General features: G+C 44.9%; 1 protein-coding gene across 1 annotated transcript in view; it reads left to right on the forward strand.

Annotated features, from left to right (window-relative positions):
• Positions 1 to 20898, forward strand: part of pard6a (par-6 family cell polarity regulator alpha) — a 40011-nt gene that overhangs the window by 10774 nt on the left and 8339 nt on the right. The window contains exon 2 of the mRNA XM_020480685.2: positions 1026 to 1248. Within this exon, the coding sequence (XP_020336274.1) occupies positions 1026 to 1248 (223 nt within the window). The remainder of the gene's footprint in view (positions 1 to 1025; positions 1249 to 20898) is intronic.

Here is a 20898-nt window from a genome sequence, read left to right on the forward strand (position 1 = left end):
TGAGAGTTGAGATGAGAGTGTGCATTGTATCTCTGATGGTCATTATAAATATGGTGATTTCCCCTGCAGCTCTGCTCTGATCTTTGTGAAATAGACTGAAGCTCAGAAGCTGTGTTATAGGTGAATGGGTGGAAATGGCATAATCAGTCACCCTTTCTGTCCAGTAACGCATGCAATATATTCTTCTTCTTCAGTAGTAAACCCCTGCAGAGGTAGAGTGGTGAGAGGAAAAGGTGATTAGGCCCTGGACCACTCATTTTCTCAAGTACTCATTATTTGTTTCAGTCTGTCAATATGGTTGGACACACAAACCAGTCAATCATGCTATTATAAAAACACCCAATGGACTTAAGCTGGTGGTGCACCATCCAGTACTCTTCAGTCCACTCCAGACTGTCTAGCCCTGTTTTCCCATCCTCTCTCTGCTTGCCTGCCTGTTTTTCCTTCCCTCTGTAATCTGTCTGTCTGCCAATCTGTTTTCTATCTGTCTCCCTGTCTTTGTGATTGAGGAAGTCTGTGGCCCCAGACAAGGATGGGAATGTGAGAGGAGTGACACAACCTTCTGTGTGTGTTTCCATGTGATACGCACCACAGAGATAAATTCACTGGCCTTGCAGGGCAGCAGATCCAGACAGACAAGCATATCTCACAGCTTGTGTTGTCCCCTAAACGATCTTTATGTATCTGTGCTACACAGCTACCTCACAATGACCCACACTCCACCGTGTCGCACCTAGTGAGACATCTCAGAACATGGTCCTAGTTCTTACATACTGGACCATGTCTATAGGTTTAGTTCTATGTCTAGTCAAATTAATACCTAGGTTATGTTATGTTATGAGGACCAGAATGCATTCATGAAAAGCAATAGAGGGGAATTTTAAATGGTTTAGTGAAGAGCAATGTTATGGCCGAGGCTTTTATTGGAGTCTAGATCAATTGTTTGGGGTTTGTTGCTTCACCATTCGTTATCAGTTTGCATTATTGTTTTCATGACACAATGTTCTCTGACCTTTGTGTTCTAGTTTGAGGCGGAGTACAGACGTTTCGCTCTGAAGAAGAGCGGCACCGGTGGCTTTCAGGAGTTCTACCGGCTGCTGCAGACCGTTCACCGCATCCCCAGTGTGGAGGTGCTGCTGGGATATGCGGACATCTATGGTGACCTGCTGCCAATCAACAACGATGATAACTTCTACAAGGCCCTGTCCTCAGCCAATCCACTACTCAGGATCATCATCCAGAAGAGAGGTGAGGCTGTTGCATGGAGAGAGGAATGGGAGGGGAGGGGAGGAAGGGAAGGGAGAGACGGATGGGGTGGGAGAGGAGAGTTATTTATAGGGGAAACCTCATTTTTAGCTTACATTGTTGGCTAAAGCTCTCTGCTATTGATGTTGACCTTATTGCAATTGGAGTCACTGTGTTTTTGTTCCAATGGCTGTTGACTGTTGTGTTGAAGTGAGTTGTTTGCCAGTGCTACTGTTGATGCTTGTTTGTTATCGGCGCTGTTGAAGTGTTTTTAAATCAGTTGTCAATCATGGAAATTAGTTTTGAGGTGAGCTAGCAGACAATTATAGAGTAGTACAGTGTGTAGTGTGTGTTCATGATTAAATACTGTGTTATGTCTTATGCTGTTGTCTAATTGTTAGCAGAAAGAGTTCTGCTATTGACAGCTGCATTTCTTACTGTGACTGATGATGGAAATATGAGAGTCAGTCAGTATGGCAATGGTGATGATGTTGTTGTTTGTATTGTGAGTGGATGAGTGTCTGGGGCTCTGCTCATTGTTGCCAGTCTGGCCTGCCTCAGTGGGTGGGGCTGTCTGGTGCTGTGCCAGCCCTCAGGAATGCAGAGGCAGAGTGCTGTGCTGAGAGGAGATGGAGCTGGGGCTAAGGCTGGAGCTGGGGGTGGAGCTGGGGATGCAGTTGGGGAGGGAGTTGGAGCTGGGGATGGAGCTGGGGATGGAGCTGGAGCTGGGGGTGAAGCTGGAGCTGGGACTGGGGCTGAAGCTGGGGATAGGGATGGAGCCGGGGCTGGGGATGAAGCTGGGACTGGGGCTGACGCTGGGGATAGGGATGGAACTGGGGCTGGAGCTGGGGATGCAGTTGAGGAGGGAGTTGGAGCTGAAGCTGGGGATAGGGATGGAGCTGGGGCTGGGGATGAAGCTGGGACTGGGGATAGGGATGGAGCTGGGGCTGGAGCTGGGGATGCAGTTGGGGAGGGAGTTGGAGCTGGGGCTAGAGCTGGAGATGGAGCTGGGGGTGAAGCTGGAGCTGAAGCTGGGGATAGGGATGGATCTGGGGCTGGGGATGAAGCTGGGACTGGGGCTGAAGCTGGGGATAGGGATGGAGCTGGGGATGGAGCTGGGGATGGAGCTGGGGATGGAGCTGGGGATGCAGTTGGGGCTGGAGCTGGGACTGAAGCTGGGGATAGGGATGGAGCTGGGGATGCAGTTGGGGCTGGAGTTGGGGCTGGGGCTGGGACTGAAGCTGGGGATAGGGATGGAGCTGGGGATGCAGTTGGGGCTGGAGTTGGGGCTGGGGCTGACTCCTCACCCTTATCTCACCCAGCCTGCCCTGAAACACACTATACCTCGGATGCTCCCCTCTCTTCCCCACCACGCTCTGTTTCTAGCTCTTTATCTCCAGCTATACCCCTCCATTCCTAATGCCCCATCACGGTCAGTGAGTTTGATCAAAACCAATTCTGAATTCTGGATATCGCCCATTAATGCACTTAAAAGTCGCTCCCCTATTGTTTATAGTCCAGTCTTTCTATGTCATGTTGTTTTATTGTTTTGTTTGTTTGCATAATTCATTTGGAAATGTTAATCTGGAGAATGGCTCCTATTGTTCCCAGTTTTAGAGGACCATCCTGTTCCATAATCAGTTTTATTTTGTAACATAAAAAAGAGCTTCATGAAATTCCCATTATTATCCTTCTTTATTAGCCAAGTCCAGCTGCTTTGTGATTGCTACAGGATAGAGTCCATGATTCAATTACCACTTTATATAATTATCCATCAGGCTCACAATGTTATACAGGCCAGTGGGTATAGATGGGTATTCTAGTTAACCATCTTTGGTATGTGCTCAGCTGTGGGTAGAGAGGAGATTCCCTGTAGTGCCCTGTAGTTCAACCCCCCTCTGTGTGGTCGCTGAAGCTCTAATGGTTTAGTGTGCTATGTGTCAGTCAGAAGAGAGAGAGGCTGTGCAGCTTTGCCTCTGTCCATGGCTCTCTGTGGGAGTGACTCCTGCTGCATCAGCACCAGGGCCAGGGCCCTGCTCTGCCTGTCATTGTGGGGAGCACAGAAACCTCCCTGCTGGGGCCTGAGATGAGGTCAACACGGGTGTGGTTAGGAGCAATAACGTTGGCTGGACAAAGATGACGTGGATGCTTAGAGTGGCATGCTGGAATAGTACATTTCAGGAAGAGCAATTGAAATGCCAGTTGTGAGGTGCACTGAGAGGTACGGCTTTGAGGGTTGGAGGCTGGGGGAGGGAAGCTCAGAGGGAGCCTTACGTTCAGCACAGACCAGGGGAGCGAGGAATGTAGCTAATGGGATCTAGTCGGCCCTGTGGTCCTAGAATTAGGCTTCAAGAGAAAAACCCAAAGATGGAGATGAAAAGTGAGGAATGGAAATTGAAATAGAATGAGAAGTAGAGAAAGAGACTGCTATAGGGATATCTTTTTACAATCCATCTCAGTGTTTGCTACCTGTTCTCATCTACAGCATCTGCAGTATATATGTGGAAGATAGGCCTAGTTGAATAACAAAGCCATAGCTTGCACAGTGAATGTTTATCTGTGTATAAACAGGAAGCCATCATCCCTGTATGCTCCAGGAGATCCAGCACACCTGCTAATTACTCATTAGCTGGAAAAAGCCTCCTCGCTTTACAGACAAAACTCTGATCATTAATTTGAATGGCTCAGGAGACAAAAGCAATCAGAATCTTTGAGCTCTATTTGTTCACTCAGCAGGAGTTTTTCTGTTCGGCTGCCACTTCCTGTTCTCATGGGGGATGCTCTTTAGTGTCCTGGATAGCTGAACACCTGTCAGCCTTTCAACGGGCTAAATGTCTGGCTATAGTTCCACTTACTAACCGTATGGTAACAGGAAATATGTTTGTTCCCTCATCAAAATGCAGTTTCATTTAGTTTGATTTTATTTGGTAACCCTCTGCAATACTACTGCATGTGCTAGTGTTTTTTCTTATTTTTAAGATTACACTATGCGGCTAGTTATGCCTGTATTTCTATTTAAAGGAGAATAAGAAGGCAGATTAGCCCCTGGTCCTCAATCTCAGCTCTCTTTCTCTTATTTCTCTCTCATTTCTCTCATTCTCTCTCTCTCTCTCTCTCTCTCTCTCTCTCTCTCTCTCTTGTTCTCTCTCTCCCTCCCTCTCTCTAGCATAGCTTTCTTAAAGGATCTATTTGATAAAACCATGTTTTGAGGGGAACAGAAATGCACATTTCCAGAGAGGGCTTATCGCTGTTACAGACATACCCGTGCAGGGCCTGGCGCTACGTGATTACAGCTTCATCTTCTCCATGGAAGGAATGTCATTTTTCCACAGTAATGGCTTTTTCGCTCACAAGTTTTGTTGTAAGAGCAAATAAGTAGCAAATCATTAGAGCAGTGCTCTTCATTCACTTGAACTGCTTTACACGGCCGTTATTCAGCCAACCACATTTCGCTCAACCTTACTTGCTTGCTTTTCTCTCTTTGTATTCTATTTCTCATCTCCCTTTCATCTCTGGAGAGACCATCTATACAGAGAGACTATTCATCGCCATACAGTACAGACACATGACATATTTGAATCATAACCTCAGAGGACTATGGGCAATCATATCAAATGGTGAGAGTCAACATGGGGGTTGGAGTCCCTGTCTGTTGTCAGCTTAATGTAAAGGTTGTAGTGATACTAACAGACCGTAGGTAGTGGTGATACTAGTCTAGGACCACACCTAGGAAACTGGTCAACCACTCTGACCAGCACAACTGGCCCATCTGGCTATTGAAAGCCCAAAAAGCTGCTGTCCAGAGATTGACTCTTATCTAACCTCCCCCAGAGGCTGCTACATGACAGAGCTTTGGTCCATTGACTCATTACTGGCATGATGGACACATTGTGCTGGTGGAACCATTTTTTAAAAGTCTCTAACCAGATCCTCTCTTGTCCACTGCCACTCTATGGGGCATTGATGTCACAGAGTGCTGCTGGTTCACCGAAACACTGATGAGATTGATGGGGCTTTTAGCATGAGCTCATCACACAGTGGCCATTGACAGGCTGGCTAATGGGATTCCATACAGAAGGGATCCAACGCTCGCTTCCATCCTCACCCGTACATAATCCCAGCACAAAACACCTATGGTATCTGTCAGCCCAGTGAGTCCACTAGCCCATCCTTGCCGTTCTCTACTAGCTAGCTACCACATCCCTCCACAATCTCTCGGTACAGTCACAAGAGGCCAGTAGCAAATGTCTGGGGAATTAGCTGGGCTGTAGCTGGCAGTCCAAGAAGCATAGATTAGTGAAAATAATATATTATTTGTGGTTGCTCAATCTACTTCATTGAAGATTTATTTCAGCAAACTGCTTTATAAGCTGGGGTTTAATCAGCTAATTCACATGGAAAGAAAGGCTGAGAGGAGGGAGGGAAAAGGGAGATAGAGAAACACAGAGGGAGAAGGGAAAAGAGGGAAGAAAGGGTTTTCTCTTCTCTCCTCACTCTCCAGAGAGGGACCTGAAGACGCCTCCAGTAAGATCTCCTCTAGCTAACATTAAAAGTCAACCCCCCCATCTCCCTTACCCGCACTCATACACAAACACACACTGCTACTACATTCAAAACAATATGCAAATTCAAACCGTACTCCGATGTAGTCATGCAGGAGTGCTTTAGGTAGTGTTTTAGTGGTGTTATTGTGGGTTGGCATGCTGGTGTAAAGCCCATTGGCCGTGCTTCTGTTTTTAGCATAGTCAGAGAGATTCCCTTGTGTCACCCAGCACACGCTCAACTAAGGCTGCACCAGCTGCTCAATACCCCGAGGAGCAGCTCTGTGTGTGTGTGTGTGTGTGTGTATTGAGTATACTGTTGTGTGTACTGTTGTGTGAGTTTGTGTGTGCCTGGGAATGTATTTGTGTTATGTATAGGACTGGGAGAGAGACAGTGAATTTATGCCCCCACAATCCTGCTGTCTTTGCACGCTTAATGCAAATGCTTACAAATGTATCTGATGATTTATGATTTATGTACATTGCACTGTGCCCACATTGATCGTGTCCTCGCTTATAAATATGTGGGTATCTGGATTGACTAAAAGCTATCTTTCAAAAACATGTTGATGAGTTAACGTTAGTTAAGAATTAAAATGGTCTTCCTTTTAGGAACAGGGCATGCCTGAGTTAAATAGCAGAAAACAAATCATTCAGTCGGCATACATTCTGGCTTTGGACTGTGGTGATATCGCCATGCAGCTGCCACTGTACACTGCCACTGTGCCATTGGACGCACTTTCTCATGGCACACTACACTCTTAGGAAAAAGGGTTCCAAAAGGGTTCTTCGGCTGTCCCCATAGGATAACCCTTTTTGGTTCCAGGTAGAACCCTTTTTGGTTCCAGGTAGAACCAATTTGGGTTCCAGGTAGAACCCTTTGTGGGAAGTGTTCTACATGAAACCAAAAAGGTTCTACCTGGAGCCAAAAAGGAATCTCCTATGGGGACAGCCGAAGAACCCTTTTAGATTCTACATAGACTTTTTTTTTAAAGAGCGTACACTTTATTATGGGCAATAGGTTATTTTTTCATGGGGAATGTGATTGTTTTTCATAAATGTGTTTTGTAAGTACATTTTTTTTAACTGCTTGTAAATATTGTACTACCCCTCCATAGGAATTGTAAATATTGTACTACCCCTCCATAGGAATTGTAAATATTGTACTACCCCTCCATAGGAATTGTAAATATTGTACTACCCCTCCATAGGAATTGTAAATATTGTACTACCCCTCCATAGGAATTGTAAATATTGTACTACCCCTCCATAGGAATTGTAAATATTGTACTACCCCTCCATAGGAATTGTAAATATTGTACTACCCCTCCATAGGAATTGTAAATATTGTACTACCCCTCCATAGGAATTGTAAATATTGTACTACCCCTCCATAGGAATTGTAAATATTGTACTACCCCTCCATAGGAATTGTAAATATTGTACTACCCCTCCATAGGAATTGTAAATATTGTACTACCCCTCCATAGGAATTGTAAATATTGTACTACCCCTCCATAGGAATTGTAAATATTGTAGTACCCCTCCATAGGAATTGTAAATATTGTACTACCCCTCCATAGGAATTGTAAATATTGTACTACCCCTCCATAGGAATTGTAAATATTGTACTACCCCTCCATAGGAATTGTAAATATTGTACTACCCCTCCATAGGAATTGTAAATATTGTACTACCCCTCCATAGGAATTGTAAATATTGTACTACCCCTCCATAGGAATTATAAATATTGTACTACCCCTCCATAGGAATTGTAAATATTGTACTACCCCTCCATAGGAATTGTAAATATTGTACTACCCCTCCATAGGAATTGTAAATATTGTACTACCCCTCCATAGGAATTGTAAATATTGTACTACCCCTCCATAGGAATTGTAAATATTTTGAATTGTATGATTGTGTCTAGGGCTCCCATGTAAAAGAGGCCTTGGTCTCAATGGGATTTCCCTGTTTAAATACATCAAAAATAGATTTAAACAAGGATAATAACTGTCATTAGTGACAGAGTGAAATCAAATATGAATAGTTATGGAGTTTTTAATATCGGTGGACTAAAGGAGGAAGATACTTTTGATCATGTAGTGTATGTGGACACCTTCCCATCTAACATCTCATTCCACAATCATGGGCATCAATATGGAGTTGGTCCCCCCTTTGCTGCTCTAACAGCCTCCACTCTTCTGGGAAGGCTTTCCACTAGATGTTGGAACATTGCTGCGGGGACCTGCTTCCATTCAGCCACAAGAGCATTAGTGAGGTTGGGCACTGATGTTGGGATATTAGGCCTGGCTCGCTGTCGGCATTCCAATTCATTCCAAAGGTGTTCGATGGGGTTGAGGTCAGGGTATGTGCAGGCCAGTCAAGTTCTCACACACTGATCTTGACAAACCATTTCTGTATGGACCTCGCTTTGTGCATGGGGGCATTGTCATGCTGAAACAGGAAAGGGCCTTCCCCAAACTGTTGCCACAAAGCTGGAAGCACAGAATCGTCTAGAATGTCATTGTATGCTGAGGGGCTTAGACCCTTATTCCTCCACCAAACCTTACAGTTGACACAATGCATTGGTGCAGGTAGCATTCTCCTGGCGTCCACCAAACCCAGATTCATCCGTCAGACTGCCAGGCGGCGTGCTTTACACCACTCCAGCCGACGCTTGGCATTGCGCCCTGTGATCTTAGGTTTGTGTCTGTGGCTGCTCGGCCATGGAAACCCATTTCATGAAGCTCCTGACAAACAGATATTATGCTGACGTTGCTTCCAGAGACCGTTTGAAACACGGTAGTGAGAGTTGCAAGTGAAGACAGACTATTTTTACGCGCTACACGCTTCAGCAGTCCTCTTCTGTGAGCTTGTGTGGCCTACCACTTCGCGGTTGAGCCGTTGTTGCTCCTAGACATTTCCACTTCACAATAACAGCACTTATAGTTGACCAGGGCAGAAATTTGACACACTGACTTGTCTGAAAGGTGGCATCCTATGACGGTGCCACATTGAATGTCACTGAGCTCTTCAGTAAGGCCATTGTACTGCAAATGTTTTGTCTATGGAGATTGCATGGTTATGTGCTCGATTTATACACCTGTCAGCACAGGGTGTGGCTGAAATAGCCAAATCCACACACCTTTTGTCATGTTGCGTATATTAGGATAGCAGAGCTAGAGGAGCGAGAGAGAAAGAGATGAGGAAAGTAGGCAGAGTGCGAGTACTGCTAGGAACATCTGCTGTGCAGGTGTATGTGTTGGGCAGGGTTCTGTATAGCGTTCTCTCTCTCACCTCGGAGCACTGCATGCCATGTCAGATCACGAGACAAAACACCTGCTCTGAGGCAACACAGATCACCCACTGTTAGAGCAGAGCATTTCTTCTCTAGCCAAGTCTTTCTCCATGTCTTTCAGCTTCTTAGACTTCTGAGAACTGCTGGGATTTCTTGTTTCTGTGAAACAGCCAGTCTGGTGCATGGCTTGTTTGGTACATTCTCAGAGCCTGGCTGAGGGCGGAGTGTAGGCAGTGAGAGAAATGTACTGGCATGCAGCAGGTTCACTGGAGGTGTGGGAACAGGAGGTTACCAACCACAGGTTGGCGTGGTTGGTTTGCGGGTGCACATGCCACTGAGGATCAATAGGCTGTCAGTGGTGTGAATAAAGGGCAGTATGATCCAGGGCTATTGACTAGTTACCTGGGCAGTAGTTGATATAGAGGTGCAGTTACCAAGTTCATCAAATAAATAGAGATGGAGAAACTGTAAACCACTGTGTAGTGTGAAAGAGTAAAATAGAGTTTTCTATTTCCAGTTTCCCACTCAGATGTACAGGATGGAATTCCTTTCCCCCAGATTGCATGTGATTTTTGATCTAACCTTTGATCAAAGACCCAGTGGTTCACTGAACAGCAGCACAGGGGTCTATTCTATTCAGTTGTGTTTGTTTGTCCAGAAACTAGTAATATGTTAAAGACAGAGCAGACGCATAAACAGAGGCAAGAGGAAGAGAGAGACATTGAAGGGACAGTTGTGAGCTTGCTGCCTGCTGAGTTCAGAGAGGGTATGTGGGCGTTGTTTAGGTTTTGCAAGAATTCTTGCTGGTATTGGCAGCTGTCCACAGCGCATTTCTGGATTCTGAATGGAACACTACAGTACGCCTACAATGGAGATGACTCAACTCATACTGATGGAGACGTCATACTGTTTTGTGATCCAGCGCAGTGTTGACAGACAGAGGCATGAAACAGCAGTCTGTAAGGGAGCTTATAAGGAAATGATACAACAGTAGGTACAGAAGAGAAGAATAGAATTTTGTCAAATTGACAAACGCAGGTGCTGCTAAATCAAATTAAATTGTATTAGTCACATGCGCCGAATACAACAGGTGTACTCACCTTACAGTGAAATTCTTACTTACGAGCCCCTAACCAACAATGCGGTTTAAAAAAAATAAGAGATAAAAGTAACAAGTAATTAAAGAGCAGCAGGAAAATAACTTTTAAAATTTATTTCACCTTTATTTAACCAGGTAGGCTAGTTGAGAACAAGTTCTCATTTGCAACTGCGACCTGGCCAAGATAAAGCAAAGCAGTGTGACACAGACAACAACACAGAGTTACACATGGAGTAAACAAACAAGCCAATAACACAAACAAGTCAACGGCACAGTAGAGAAAGGAAAGTCTATATACAGTATACAACTATAGCGAGACTATATACATGGTACTGATACAGAGTCATGTGCGGTGGCACCGGTCAGTTGAGGTAGTATGTACATGTAGATAGAGTTATTAAAGTGACTATGCATAGATGACAACAGAGAGTAGCAGTGGTGTAAAGAGGTGGGGGGGGTGCAAATAGTCTGGGTAGCCATTTGACTAGATGTTCAGGAGTCTTATGGCTTGGGGGTAGAAGCTGTTTAGAAGCGTCTTGGTAGGTCCAAGACTTGGCGCTCTGGTACCGCTTGCCGTGCGATAGCAGAGAGAACAGTCTATGACTAGGGTGGCTAGAGTCTTTGACAATTTTTAAGGCCTGGTATAGATATCCTGGATGGCAGGAAGCTTAGCCCCAGTGATGTACTGGGCCGTTCGCACTACCCTCTGTAGTGCCGAACGGTCGGAGGCCGAGCAGTTGCCATACCTGGCAGTGATGCAATCAGTCAGCTGTAGAACCTTTTGAAGATCTGAGGACCAATGCCAAATCTTTTCAGTCTCCTGAGGGGGAATACGTTTTGTCGTGCCCTCTTCATGGCTGTCTTTGTGTGCTTGGATTATGTTAGTTTGTTGGTGATGTGGACACCAAGGAACTTGAAGCCCTTAACCTGCTCCACTGCGGCCCCGTTGATGAGAATGGGGGCGTGCTCGGTCCTCTTTTTCCTGTAGTCCACAATCATCTCCTTTGTCTTGATCACATTGAGGGAGAGGTTGTTGTCCTGGCACCACACAGCCAGGTCTCTGACCTCCTCCCTATAGGCTGTTTCATCGTTGTCAGTGATCAGGCCTACCACTGTTGTGTCTTTGGCAAATTTAATGATGGTGTTGTAGTCATACCTGGCCGTGCAGTCATGAGAGAACAGGGAGTACAGGAGGGGACTGAGCACACACCCCTGAGGGGCCCCTGTGTTAAGAATCAGCGTGGCGGATGTGTTGTTATCTACCCTGGGTGCGGACTGTCAGGAAGTCCAGGATCCAGTTGCAGAGGGAGGGGTTTAGTCCCATGGTCCTTAGCTTATTGATGAGCTTTGAGGGCACTTACGAGCCCCTAACCAACAATTGAACGCTGAGCTGTAGTCAATGAATAGCATTCTCACATAGGTGTTCCTTTTGTACAGGTGGGAAAGGGAAGTGTGGAGTGCAATAGAGATTGCATAATCTGTGGATATGTTGGGGCGGTATGGTGTTGATGTGAGCCGTAACCAGCCTTTCAAAGCACTTCATGGCTACAGACGTGAGTGCTATGTGTCGGTAGTAATTTAGGCCGGTTACCTTAGTGTTTTTGAGCACAGGCACTATGGTGGTCTGCTTAAAACATGTTGGTGTTACAGACTTGGACAGGGAGAGGTTGAAAATGTAAGTGAAGACACTTGCCAGTTGGTCAGCACATGCTCGCAGTACACGTCCTGGTAATCTGTCTGGCCCTGCGACCTTGTGAATGTTGACCTGTTTAAAGGTCTTACTCACATCGGCTACGGAGAGAGTGATCACACAGTCTTCCGGAACAGCTGGTGCTCTCATGCACTTTTCATTGTTATTTGCCTCGAAGCGAGCATAGAAGTAGTTTAGCTTGTCTGGTAGGCTTGTGTCACTGTGCAGCTCTCGGCTGTGCTTCCCTCTGTAGTCTGTAATGGTTCGCAAGCCCTACCACATCCGACGAGGGTCAAAGCTGGTGTAGTACGATTCGATCTTAGTCCTGTATTGATGCTTTGCCTGTATGATGGTTCGTCGGAGGGCATAGCAGGACTTCGTATAAGCTTCCGGGTTAGAGTCCCGCTCCTTGAAAGCGGCAACTCTAGCCTTTAGCTCAGTGTGGATGCTGCCTGTAATCCATTGCTTCTGGTTGGGGTATGTACGTACGGTCACTGTGGGGACGATGTCATCGATGCACTTGTTGATGAAGCCAATGACTGATGTGATGTACTCCCCAATGCCATCGGAGGAATCCCGGAACATATTCCAGTCTGTGCTAGCAAAACATGAGAAGTTTACACTGTAAACTTCCCTTTACCTGTGTTTGTGTCTTCAAGGACAGGGAAGCAATTGGTGGGTGAGAGGATGTACCTGTATGAATGATGCTCACAGTGCCCTGTGTGAGCCTGTTTTGTGAAAGCTATAGTTCTCCATCCTTCAGCTTTCAGAGGTTTATAGTGTGATCAGGGTTAGTGGGGGTGGGGTTGGGGTTTATATAAAGAGCGGTTAGACCAGGTCCCTCTCATGTGTCTGTGTCTCAGTAATAATCCTGGGATGGGATTAGAGCTGCCCTCAACCTTAAAGGGTAATCCCAGACACACACACACACACACACACACACACATAGGTACGAGGCCTGTTGCTGCTCCCACCTCACGCGCGGCACATTGCTGTTGATCTGATCTGCTGCTCCACTAACACACCGTGTTGTCTTTCAATCAGAAAATGAGTGTTTTCTTCTGTGTTGGCACTGTACATGTTTTGAATGTGTTGTCAATTAGTTTAGGTAGACTTTGCTGAACCCTTTGTAGATGGCAGAGGGAAGTTCAACTGAAGCCTATTCTTCCTGGAAACAGTGGTGCGTTAAGGGTTGCTGTGGTGACCATATGGCAGGGCTTCAGTTCAGCCTCCAGATGGTTGGAGTGCAGACAGGGTGAGATCATAGGCTCAGGACGGGGACAGCATGGTCACACACACACACACACACACACACACACACACACACACACACACACACACACACACACACACACACACACACACACACACACACACACACACACACACACACAGATGGAGACCTGTCAGGAGAGGTCAGTCACACTATATGGGTAGGGCAAGTTTTTCCTGACCTTATGACCTGACAAGGAAAGAACTCTTAATAGTCTACTAGAGTTCTTCCTGGTTAGATCAGAGGGTCAATTAAAACTCCTGGGTCCTATATATGATCTGTATTTGGAGCACATACTTAAAGACAGGATCATATCTGAACACTGATAGACAACAGAGCTCAGCTGTTGTAGACAGGAATAGTTTGTTCTTGGAGCAGCACTACATTGCAGCCAGTGCCCAGCCCTTGTAAGGGGATCCAGGAGTTGTGGTAGCAAAGAGATCCCTCCACAGCACTGTGATCAGCTTCCCGCTGGCAGCATCAGGTATCCATCTTCTCTGGAGGACAGGGGCTTGCTGGTGCTAGTGCCGCCAGGCCAGGCTTCCCATCCCACAGCCTGGCCTGTTCACTGGGGAATAATTCATCTGATAGCAAGGGTCTGACAATGGGCTCAGAGTGGGATCCCTTCAGGGACCTCACTAGCATATTCATGGTGACCAGCAGGTTGATGAACATCTTTGTACTCTCAATAATGAGGCAGACAAGAGCATTGATGGTGAAGTAGAAACAACCTACTCCTCAATGACCTACCAGCAAGGCTGCTGTAAGGGCACATGGGAGTATTAGTGCCGGTGTGTGCCTTAAGGCAGGACTCTCCTTGTCAGATTTATGTGATGTGACTGAACAGTCAGGAAGTCATTGGACTATTGCTGTCTGTCTGATTAGAGCGTGAAATCAGCAGATCAGCTAATCCTCAAAGGAACCCAGGCAGCTAATAGAGTACCAAACAACACTACTTGTGTCAGCTGTGGTGGGAAGTGAAAATTGTCTGTAAACAATATTTTAAAAAGCCACACAGTTCTGCAGAAAAAGGAATCACATTTTTAGTATTTGTATATATGGTCAGAAATAAGCGACTAGATTTCTTCAGCCTTATAACACCAGCAGCCAACCAGTGAGATCTGTCATTCTGTAATAACCCGTCCTAGTGATGTATGAATACACAGTCAATACGCTGTTCCCCTCTGCAATAACACAACATTATGAAGTGCAAACTCACAGCCAATAAGCTGTAACACTGCAATAACACATGATACAGAGGTGTAACACTGTCAATAAGCTAGCATACTCTAGAATAGCATGTCTTTCTGAACTAGAGATATTGTATCAAGATGGAGGCAAACTTAACCAGTTTAAGTGCCCTTTTCACCCTATTCTATTTGAAAAGGCAGCTTAATCAAATCAAAATGTATTTGTCACGTGCCCGAATACAACAGGTGTAGACCTTACCGTGGAATGCTTACTGACGAGCCCTTAACCAACAATGAAGATTTGTTTATAAAGTAAGTAAGAAACATTTGCTAAATAAACTAAAGGAAAAGTAACAGTAACACAATAAAATAACAACAACAAGGCTATATACTGTACAAGGATACCATATATATATATATATATATACAGTTGAAGTCGGAAGTTTACATACACCTTAGCCAAATACATTTAAACTCAGTTTTTCACAATTCCTGACATTTAATCCTTGTAACAATTCCCTGTCTTAGTTCAGTTAGGATCACCACTTTATTTTAAGAATGTGATGTGTCAGAATAATAGTAGAGAGAATGATTTATTTCAGCTTTTATTTATTTATCACATTCCCAGTGGGTCAGAAGTTTAGATACACTCAATTAGTATTTGGTAGCATTGCCTTTAAATTGTTTAACTTGGGTCAAACGCTTCGGGTAGCCTTCCACAAGCTTCCCACAATAAAGTGGGTGAATTTTGGGCCATTCCTCCTGACTGAGCTGGTGTAACTGAGTCAGGTTTGTAGGCCTCCTTGCTCGCTCACGCCTTTTCAGTTCTGCCCACAAATTTTCTATAGGATTGAGGTCAGGGCTTTGTGATGGCCACTCCAATACCTTAAGCCATTTTGCCACAACTTTGGAAGTATGCTTGGGGTCAGTGTCCATTTGGAAGACCCATTTGCGACCAAGCTTTAACTTCCTGACTGATGTCTTGAGATGTTGCTTCAATATATCCACAACATTTTCCTCCCTCATGACGCCATCTATTTTGTGAAGTGCACCAGTCCTTCTTGCAGCAAAGCACCCCCACAACATGATGCTGCCATCCCCGTGCTTCACGGTTGGGATGGTTTTTCTCGGCTTGCAATCCTCCCCCCTTTTCCTCCAAACATAACTATGGTCATTATGGCCAAACAGTTCTATTTTTGTTTCATCAGACCAGAGAACATTTCTCCAAAAAGTACGATCTTTGTCCCCATGTGCAGTTGCAAACCGTAGTCTGGCTTTTTTTATGGCGGTTTTGGAGCGGTGGCTTCTTCTTGCTGAGCGGCCTTTCAGGTTATGTCGATATAGGACTCATTGTGTATATAGATATCTGTTTCCTGTACCTGTTTCCTCGAGCATCTTCACAAGGTCCTTTGCTCTTGTTCTGGGATTTATTTGCACTTTTCGCACCAAAGTATGTTCATCTCAAGGAGTCGGAACGCACCTCCTTCCTGATCGGTATGACGGCTTCGTGGTCCAATTGCTCCCAAGGATGACCCAGAATTATTCCATTTCTGTTAGTCACATGTCTGTGGAACTTGTTCAGTTTATGTCTCAGTTGTTGAATATTGTTATGGGTCAGAAGTTTACATACACTAAGTTGACTGTGCCCTTAAACAGCTTGGAAAATTCCATACAATTATGTCATGGCTTTATAAGCTTCTGACAGGCTCATTTACATAATTTGAGTCAATTGAAGGTGTACCTGAGGATGTATTTCAAGGCCTACCTTCAAACTCAGTGCCTCTCTGCTTGACATCATGGAAAAATCAAAAGAAATCAGCCAAGACCTCAAACAAATTGTAGACCTCCACAAGTCTGGTTCATCCTTGGGAGCAATTTCCAAACGCCTGAAGGTACCACGTTCATCTGTACGAACAATAGTATGCAAGTATAAACACCATGGCCGTCATTGTAAATAAGAATTTGTTCTTAGCTGAGGTTAAATAAAAATACAAAATGTGTAGGGGAACGGGTTTGTCGAGGTACGGTGATTGAGGTAATATGTAGGTGGGGTTAAGTGACTATGCATAGATAATAAACAGAGAGTAGCAGTATGTGAAGGGTGTAAAAGGAATGTGAATGTGTGTGTTTGTCTATGTGCTTAAGTAAAAAGTACTACTTAAGTAGTTTTTTGGGGGTATCTGTACTTTACTATGAATACCTTTCACAACTTTAACTTTTACTTCACTATATTCCTAAATAATGTACTTTTTACTACATACATTTTGCCTGACACCCAAAAATGCTCATTACATTTTGAATGCTTAGCAGGACAGGAATTTGGTCTAATTCACACAACTTATCAAGAGAACATCCCTGGTCAACTGCCTCTGATCTGGCAGAATCACTAAACACATGCTTTGTTTTGTAAATTATGCCCCTGGATTATATCCCTAAATCAAAACACAAAAATGGTGCCCTCTGGTTTGCTTAATATAAGGAATTCGATTATTTTTTTTATACTGAAGTATATTTAAAACCAAATACTTTTATACTTTTACTCAAGTAGTGTTTTACTGGGTGACTTTTACTTGAGTCATTTTCTATGAAAGTATCTTTACTGTTATTCAAGTATGACAATTGGGTACTGTGTGTGTGTGTGTGTGTGTGTGTGTGTGTGTGTGTGTGTGTGTGTGTGTGTGTTTTGAGGGAATGTGAAATTGGCATGCTGACTGCAGGAATGTCCACCAGAGCTGTTGCTTGAGAATTTAATGTTAATTTGGCAGCATCGTTTCAGAGAATTTGGCAGTACGTCCAACTGGCCTCACAACCGCAGAACACGTGTAGGACCTCCACATCCGGCTTCTTTACCTGTGGGACCGTCTGAGACCAGCTTCCCAGACAGCTGATGAAACTGTGGGTTTGCATAACCAAAGAATTTCTGCACAAACTGTCAGAAACCGTCTCAGGGAAGCTCATCTGCGTGTGCTTGTCATCCTCACCATGGTCTTGACCTGACACTCTGGAGAAGTGTGCATTTCACGGCTGAATCCCAGTTTCAACTGTACCGGGCACATGGCAGACAGCTTGCATGGCGTCGTGTGGGCGAGCTGTTTGCTGATGTCAACATTGTGAACAGAGTGCTCCATGGTGGCAGTGGGGTTATGGTATGGGCAGGCATAAGCTACGGAAAAATAACACAATTTAATTTTAACAATGGCAATTTGAATGCACTGTGATGAGATCCTGAGGCCAATTGTCGTGCCATTCACCCGCCGCCATCACCTCATCTTTCAGCATGATAATGCACGGCCCCATGTCACAAGGATCTGTACACAATTCCTGGAAGCTGAAAATGTCCCAGTTCTTCCATGGCCTGCATACTCACCAGACATGTCACCGATTGAGATTGTTTGGGATGCTCCTGATCGAAGAAACTGGCGTGCTACAGTTTCCGCCAATATCCAGCAACTTCGACACAGCCATTGGAGTTGCACAACATTCTACAGGCCACAATTAACAGCCTGATAAACTCTATGCGAAGGAGATGTGTTGTGCTGCATGAGGCAAATGGTGGTCACACCAGATACTGACTGGTTTTCTGATCCACGCCCCTACCTTTTTAAAAAGGTATCTGTGACCAACAAATGCATATCTGTATTCCCAGTCATGTGAAATCCATAGATTAGCCTCATTCATTTATTTAAATGAACTGATTTCCGTATATGAACTGTAACTCAGTAAAATCTTTGAAATTGTTGCATGTTGCGTTTATCATTTTGTTCATTGTAAAAGCCCACCCCTCCACTGCTGACTTCATTTCAATGTCCTCTCCCGAGGCCCAGTGCTGCTGACCCCTCCCACCCCAGCCTTTCTTCCCAGTGTTTCACTCCAATGACTGCCTAGCTTTGAATCAGTATCTCACCTTATGATACCAGCATTGTTACAAATCATCATTGTATTAAACTCAACATGCTCAAGGTTATGTAAGATGTCAGCAGTGATTCAGAACTGAGTTGACCTACTGATGCTGGTTATTCATTTCATTAACAGGCATTTACTGGCTCTTGTGCTGCAGTAAGTTAATGTAGTGTATAACATGAGTCAGGTGATTCATGCGGTAGCCTACAGAGATCACATGATATAGAGAGGAGCGTAGTTGATTGATTTCATCTTGTGAGGGAAGCATATTTGGTATTCGTCATCTGTTCTTTATGGATACCATAGCAGTGTATTCTAGAATGTGTTGGAGAATCCCACAACCCCTCACCAGAGGGCGGAGACAGGGCAGGGAGAGGACAACTTTATAGATGTTCCAGTCTGTCTGTGTGCAATACAGGCTCTGCATACAGGCATACCTAGAAATGTGTACATGTTTGTGTGTGTGTTATTTATATTGGACAGGACCGGGTGAAGGGATGGTTTCAATGGATCCTTTTTCTATCAGCACTAATGCACGCGCACACACACACACACACACACACACACACACACACACACACACACACACACACACTAGGGAGACAGTATCTCTGTAGCTAGCCACTCTGCACATTAGCCTCTGATCTCACTCACCGTTAAACCACATTATAGCCCAGTTGGTCAATAATCCTGCTCGGAAGAGTGTAGACGTGCTCATAGACCACACAGATCCCTGGGCGTGCAATGCTTACACTGTGTACAAATACAATCACAGAGACACAAGGGAAAGAAGAACCAAGTGGGAAAGTGAAGCAGAGATTGATAATAAGAAAAAGGGGGAAATGGATTCAGTAGGGAAGTGAGTCTAGCTCCAGCTGTTTTTATGTCCAGGGTTATCGCTAGTAGCATTTCAGACGTTTCCCTCTTTTCTCTATAGACAAGGTCATGCCCTCAATAATCTACTCCGTTAACCTGCACGTCTCTGTGTGTTAGCCGTTCTGTCCAGACTCTCTCTGTGGGGATGATGTGGACAGGAAGCATCATTCAGAAGGTACTGCAGTTCTCCCTGATCTGCTGACTTTTTAATATTTTTTATTGACAGCTAGATCGTTGAGCAGACCCAACACCCCTGGTCTGTAACTTCGGCCCCCAGCCTACCCCTCCTCCTGGGTGCCTGGCTGTCACGCCAGTCTGGCTGGTTAATTTCCAGTCCTCCCCCCATGTGCTCTCCGGATGGGCTCTCCCTCCCGCCCGCCTCCTCCAGCCCCTGAGTGGGTTTAATAACAGAGGCTGCTTTGCTCTTTGTGGGGGTCCAGACAATAAGCCTAATGGAGGTGACAGGGAGGGAAGCAGGGCAGGCTACAGCTCTGTGTGGAGCACTCACAAACAGACAGACACACACAAACAGACAGACACTCACAAATAGACACTCCCAAACAGACAGACTGTAGCATTCGTCGATGGAAGGATCGGACCAAGGTGCAGCGTTGTAGACGTACATATAAATGTATTAAATGAACACAGAAAAAACAACAAATACAAAACGTAACGTCTAGTAGGGCTAAACAGCACAGTATCAAAACAAGATCCCACAAACTACAGGTGGGAAAGGCTGCCTAAGTATGATCCCCAAACAGAGACAACGATAGACAGTTGCCTCTGATTGGGAACCATACCCGACCAGCAAAGAAATAGAAAACATAGATTACCCACCCTAGTCACACCCTGACCTAACCAAATAGAGAATTAAAAGGATCTCTAAGGTCAGGGTGTGACACAGACACTCGTAAACAGACAGACACTCGAAAACAGACAGACAAACACAAACAGACAGACACTTAAACATATATGTTATGAACTCAAACAAACAAAGAAATGTCAACTATACTACACACATGCTTTTCATAACTGGAAATTCATATAGTATAGGAACATATAAATATCTATTTAATACACATGCAGTGAATGCAGTGGGTTTTTGGTCTACTCACTATGTTGGAAGAGATTTTCTGTTGGTGAGCAGATGATTGTTTTCCCTTCATAGTGTTGAGGTCAGGGATCACCACTAGTCTGGCCAGACAGTCACCCTCCCATTATGTCTCATGCCCTCTAGTTGAGCCTGGATATACATCAAATCTCCCTTTTATCCCGCCATACAACAGCCTGTGGCTTTGGTCAAATCAGTTTAATGTTGTCATCCATAAAACCTCTTTGCAGTGACTAGCCTATAGCTCAGTGTGTTAAGGTTAAGTGCCTTGTTGAAGGGCACATCGGCAGTTTTTTCACCTAGTCAGCTCAGGGATTCAAACCAGTAACCTTTTGCTTACTGGCCCTGCTAGACTAGCGGCCACTGTGTTGAATGTGCCTTTATAACGGTATTAAGAGGATCATATACACGGCATCCTTTATGATATATAGTGGTCGTACACCGATCTCCCAACGGTATAACCAAACAGGCAGTAAAATCAGAATGCCAGAGTGGGAAAAGCTCTCTTTTCTTTCTCCATGGCCTCACTGAGGTGTTGATGACTTCCTGTTTTTCACCCTCTCAGCAGACAGTGCTCCTCATAACCACATCAAATGTTATTATTCACATAGGCTGAATACAACTTTACTGTGAAATACTTTCTTACGAGCCCTTCCCAACGATGCAGAGTTA

The sequence above is a fragment of the Oncorhynchus kisutch genome, linkage group LG4 (genome assembly GCF_002021735.2).
Source record: "Oncorhynchus kisutch isolate 150728-3 linkage group LG4, Okis_V2, whole genome shotgun sequence".
Classification (NCBI taxonomy): Eukaryota; Metazoa; Chordata; class Actinopteri; order Salmoniformes; family Salmonidae; genus Oncorhynchus; species Oncorhynchus kisutch.